The sequence below is a fragment of the Mastomys coucha genome, unplaced genomic scaffold (assembly GCF_008632895.1).
Source record: "Mastomys coucha isolate ucsf_1 unplaced genomic scaffold, UCSF_Mcou_1 pScaffold5, whole genome shotgun sequence".
NCBI lineage: Eukaryota > Metazoa > Chordata > Mammalia > Rodentia > Muridae > Mastomys > Mastomys coucha.
In genome coordinates this window covers 89,978,855-89,984,854 of record NW_022196911.1, presented here as the reverse complement: position 1 = coordinate 89,984,854, position 6,000 = coordinate 89,978,855, and the positions used below count along the sequence as shown (strand labels likewise).

Sequence of the window (6,000 nt, the reverse complement as noted above, 5' to 3'; positions counted from 1 at the left end):
AAAGAAAATATCTAATAAAAAAAAAAAAGAACTGAGGTGATAGTTAAAACCAAGCAAAAACTTCAAGCTTGTATACTGATTTGTCATGAGGTACACATTACTTTCATAGTCTTAAATCTATTTTACATCAAAATCAAAACTTTTGGGCTGGAGAGATGGCTCAGTCCTTAAAAGCACTGACTGCTCTTCCAGAGGTCCTGAGTTCAATTTCCAGCAACCACATGGTGGGTCACAACCATCTGTAATGGGATCTGATGCCTTCAAACAAACAAACAAACAAAATTTTAAAAGGAATAATTTTAAAAATAAAACTTACACAATACTGAGAATTGAGTCTTTGAGCTTAATGGAATGGAGACATTTCCTCCACTGGGCTACAGATGAATGGACATACAAACTGCAAAGTAAAGTCAAGAATGTTAAGGCACAGAACCATCAATGTTTCTATTTAAGAAAGACTACAGGTACCCCCTAACAAAAAAGCAGAATAACATTCAATTTTTAGGAAAATGGCTTAATACTTTTGTATGAAAAGAGAAAGAGGAAGGATGGGAAAAGGGAGAGAGACAGAAAGACAGAGATGAGGGGAAAATGGAGGAGAGCATGGAAGAGAGGGAATGAGTACCTAAGACAGAGAAACAGGCTATTAACACAAACAGAAGCATATGACTACCCAAAAGCTACAACCCCTATTGATACTAAGCATTAGCCAATGACACCAGCTAACTCTGGGCTGCCTCATGCCTTATCTGCATAAAACCCATTTCAAGAATAATCTTACATCTCTATTACATAGAACTATTGAATGTCAGAGTGATTCACATCAGTGGTTGACTGTGGCCTGCAGGCTGTCAGATGCTGTGGCACACACACACACACACACACACACACACACACACACACACACACACGAACACTTAAAGTTTTTTCTTTGAGACAGGGTTTTGTTTTAAGCCAGGGTAGTCTAAAATTTATACAATCTGTCTGTTTTATTGTGTGCTGAGATTATAGGCATGTACTACCATGTCAGACTCAGATTTAAAAATCCTATTTACCGGGGCTGGAGAGTTGGCTCAGTGGTTAAGAGCACTGACTGCTCTTCCAGAGGTCCCGAGTTCAATTCTCAGCAACCACATGGTGGCTTACAGCCATCTATCTGTAGTGAGATCTGATGCCCTCTTCCGGTGTGTCTGAAGACAGCAACAGTGTACTCACATACATAAAATAAATATAAAAAACAAAAATCCTATTTACCTCTCTTTCTATGAATATTACATAAAGAGAAGATGCTGGGACAAAGAAAAAGTTTATCATTTAGAACTAGTAAGTCTAGTTTTGTGTGGGTATAAAAGTGTATTAATCTACACTTTTTGCTTATATTAATGTTTACTACACTTCATTTATCTCTTACTTAGGGTTTTTGTTTTTGTGAAGGTGTCTCACATGGAAAGTTCTGTGGCCCAAGCTGACCTTCAACTTGCAATCCTCCTGCCTCAACCTCCCACATGCTGAGATTCTAGGCCTGCATTATCATGTCTGGCTCATTTTCTGAAGAAGTAAAGACTAAGCATATGTCACATTAGGACACTGGTACTTACCAGCCGTTTTGAGCTCCAAGCCACATGGTTGGTAAAAGACTACTCATTTTCTGAGCTTCTTCTCTCACAAGGTCTTGTTCATTTGGCAATACTGATATTTGATCTTTGTACACATCTGAGTCATTACTGAGAAAATGAGGCACAAGGGAAAAAACCCACACTAAGTATATTCAGCTTTAGTTTTCAAGAATTGAGCAGTTCTACATTTAAGCTTACTATAATGAACAAACACTGAGATTCCAGAAAAGTCAGTGTTAAATGCTTACACATTAAGTAATTCAATAACTGTACCAGAAATATTAACAAACTAGGAAGCACAACATGGAGAAAGGGGAATAAGATATAGTAATAAACTTCATCAGTTAACATTCAAGACTTTAATAATGGCTGCCAAAAAGAAGAAAAACCAAAAGCTAAAACAAGACAGAAATATTTATGGCCCTGTTATTATTTTATTTTTATTTTTTTTTTGTGGTCTAAAGTAAACTCTTTAATTTATGAGTCTGTGGGGTGAGAATTGTCCATCCTCCGGGTCACAAGGACCATCTCCTTTCCATCAGGCTGTCGGCGAGGGGTCAGGCAATGAGCAAGCCCACAGCCTCTTCAGGGCAGGGAGCTCAGACCGTGATTTTGCACTGTTTGAGGGCCTCGCTGAAGCCCTCACACAGGGTAAGGTCGCTCTGAGTGGTGGAGCAGTCCAGGAACTGTTTGATCTCATAGGAGCAGGGCCCCATCTGCAGCGGGTGAGAGGCAGAATGGGCAGGGGCCTGCTGGACGGCGGGCTGGGCAGGCTCTGAGCTTCCCCCACTGAAGGAACTGGTCAGGGCTCTACCCACGACATGCCCTACAGATGAGCCCACGGCTACGCCTGCGGCGGTGGATCTGAGCCATAAGACCCGGCTGGCCGGGGCGGGGGGCGGCGGCTGAGGGTGGTGGGTCCGCAGGAGGTGGGGCTGGGCGGCTTCCCCGAGGCATGACAGAGGTGGGATCAAGTTGGAGCTGAGGAAGAAACGTGGACCGTGGAAGTCGCTCGGTGCTGGGGAACTAACCCCTGTTATTATTTTAAAGTTTATAATATTTTTTTTTCTGGGGTAGGTAGGGCAGAGAAGGGAGTGATACTTTGTTTTAAAACCACTCACTCTCAGAGGAGGTGATGTTTAATTTTTAATATATAATTAATTTTATAAAATAAATTACAGTAAAATATGCTTATATTCCATTATAAACCTCTTCTTTTGGATTATCAGGGCATAGTAGGTCGATGATGATATAAAACTGGGTTATCAAATTCAAAACACGACTTAATTCTGACATTAATTATAAATGCTAATAAACTCTTGATTGCTCTATATACTAAGAAAAACAAACTTAGAAAGAAACCAGTTTACCAAGAGCTATATCTAAGGGGATAGAAAAAATATACTAAATGGCTCTGGATTAAACAGTCCTTTAAAAGAGAGGCCTCACCAACAAAACATGCATGAGAACTAAACTCAAGTCCATTTTGGAAAAAAAATCAAACAATGACAAATGTAAACAATGGCTAATTCTGATAACTGGAGTGGGAGTGAGTACAGAGAGAACAACCAGAATTGACAGGATGCAAGGTAGACCATCACAGTGGAGACCATAACACCAAAAGAGAAATGACCAGGAAGACATAAACTAGTATGTATATGTACAAGGGTATGTATTTGTTCAGTTTTTTAAAAGTTAGAAAATATAGTTAAGAAATGGATGGAAAATCTCCAGAAAGAATAAATAGGAGAGAATAAAACATTTTTCAGCTCCCTCTAAGGATGTGATTAGTGGGTATTCTGGCTATGTGACATGATTTTGATTCTTTTTATTTGTGCTGATTTCAGTTACTGATTACAAAGTTACTGATTTCAGATGCATACCTTGATTGAAACACTGGGGAGAGGTCTTCTGGGATCTGAACTCCCAGTGGATCTGTAAACACATGCTCTGTGTACACGCCAGGCTGGGAGATGTCTACAGTGTCTTCAGTGGACCCTGCATTGCCCTCTGTGGCTTCAGTTGCTTCTTCTGCTGTTGGAATATTTTCATCAACCTCACTGTTTTCAGCTTCCACTTCTGTAAAAACATACAAATATTCTATGCTGAATGAGTTTTTCTACTCCAATACTTTCACTACACTACCCTTGCTTTGGAACTCCACTCCACTGACCCCTCCTTGGCACTACATAATGACATGGACAGTTCTTTCTCTAACATGGTTATTACAGCATCTTCTTACAACTCTTTCACCTTGGCTACTTTAAGATTGACGAGTCTGTAATGGGGCACTCCTCTCCAAAGGTGTACCTGGTGGCTTTTCAATCACAGGAGAAGCACCGTTGGTACTTGGGGAGGTAGCAGCTCCTGTCACTCCTTCTGTGGAGCACCCAACCACTGTGATGCCTCCCAGCAAGCTGTCCATCTCTGCGGAGCTGTTACTGGTCATGCTTCCACACAATGATGCTTTGTCTACCTGACCTGATTCAGAAAGTTCTTCTCCTGCAGGGTAGTCTGTTTCCCGAGCTCCTGAAGACAAAACAACTGTCTGTGAATATCCAGTAAGCAAGCAGCAGCTTCTTTCTATTAAAGTTTCTCTAGGTTTGAAGTCAGAATATACATGTGAACCATACAGCTACTAGAATATACCATCAAGATGGCAATGTTAGCCGGGCTGTGGTGGCACACGCCTTTAATTCCAGCACTTGGGAGGCAGAGGCAGGCGGATTTCTGAGTTTGAGGCCAGCCTGATCTACCGAGTGAGTTCCAGGACAGCCAGGGCTACACAGAGAAACCCTGTCTCGAAAAACCTAAATAAATAAATGAATAAATAAATAAATAAATAAATATGATTTAAAAAGTAATCTTGATAAAATGAAAAAGTACTTTAGAGGTAAAATAATATTTCTATTAGTTCATATTCTATTGAAAAACATGTTAAAGGTAATACCTCTTTTTTTTTTTTTGGTAAGAGACATGGCAGGAGGTAAAGTATTTACTATACAAACCTGTTGACCTGAGTTTAGTTTTTATAACCCACAGTGGGAACATAAAACCAACTCCCAAAAGTTTTCCTCTGGTTTCTGTATATGAATTGTGGCATTAAAGGTATTTATAATATGGATCTATTAATTTTGGACAACAACATGGGTGTATGATTTTTTTGAGACAAGGTCTCACTTGGTCCTTTGGCCTTGAACTATATGTAGTCAAGGCTGGCCTCCCAAAAGCAGGTGTTCATCATTTCTGGCTAAGCCATAATAACACAAAACAGAAAAGATGATAGTGAGATACTCAGTTGGCAAAGCACCTGCTGCACAAGCCAGATGCCCCAAGTCTGATCCCTGAACCTTTTTTAAGGTGGAAAGAGAGAATCAACTTCACAAAGTTCTCTGATTTCCATTCACGTGCCATAGCATATGCAGCCTCTTCATACACCACACACATACACAATAAAAACAATTAAAAAGTTTAAAGACTGAAAAGGGTCTCATTTCAGGAATTAACAACTATTTATACAGTAAGTAAAGAAGAAAGCTGATCAGTGGTCAAATAACCAATATATAATACAACCAGTTAACAAATGGGGCTAAAAAAATTAATGTAAGTCATGCATCATATTCAATGTTAATATCCTGACTTTACTCCCTACAAAGACAAAAACAGACTGATTCAAGTTAACTTTATTAACTATATCTCTTAACTTATACTTTCATCAGATTTTTTAATCTTTTTTGGGGGGAGGGGTTGAGACAGAATTCTGTTCTATAGGGTCAGGCTGGCCTTCAATTGTTAATCTAGCTGCATCTGCTTCTTAAGGGCTGGGATGACAGGCATATGCCACCACACCTGACCTGAATACTTAAATGGAACACCTATCTGTAACTCATATACCTTCTAGTTTTCTACTGACACCCCCAAGTTCACTGGGTAGTTTTCATATTTGGGCAAAGGTTAAAATCATAATGAGAAGTAGCTTATCAAGTTTGAATATCAAGATAACATTGGTTAACTTTTTTCCAAAGTAGAAATAGGTTAAATCTAAAAGGATCTAATATATCCTTTTCAACAGTATTTACTTAGACCCAAATAAGATCAAGGCAGATATACCTTTTAGAAGAGCCAATTTTAGTCCTGGCATTACCCCTTGACGAGAGCAAGTCCTTAGGTCACTGTGTTCAACAAAGACCTGGAAATACTGTCTTGGAACCTACCTATATAGACTTTCCAAGAAATTTCTCATACTAATTAGAAATTGAACAAAATACATTCTGAGAAAAACAATGTGACACCTTTGCTCTATGAAGTTAAAAACAAGTAATATCTAATATCAAGTCAGGAAAAGGGGGAAGAGGCTGATGAGATGGCTCAGCCGATAGAGGTG

General features: G+C 39.4%; 1 protein-coding gene across 11 annotated transcripts in view; it reads right to left on the bottom strand.

Moving 5' to 3' along the window:
* Spag9 (sperm associated antigen 9) overlaps nucleotides 1–6,000 on the bottom strand; it is a 131,644-nt gene that overhangs the window by 25,479 nt on the left and 100,165 nt on the right. For all 11 annotated transcript variants that reach the window (XM_031353514.1, XM_031353515.1, XM_031353517.1 and 8 more), the window contains 4 exons: nucleotides 3,927–4,145; nucleotides 3,500–3,695; nucleotides 1,599–1,724; nucleotides 317–397 (listed from right to left, as the gene is read on the bottom strand). In XM_031353514.1, coding sequence (XP_031209374.1) covers nucleotides 317–397; nucleotides 1,599–1,724; nucleotides 3,500–3,695; nucleotides 3,927–4,145 — 622 coding nt within the window. The remainder of the gene's footprint in view (nucleotides 1–316; nucleotides 398–1,598; nucleotides 1,725–3,499; nucleotides 3,696–3,926; nucleotides 4,146–6,000) is intronic.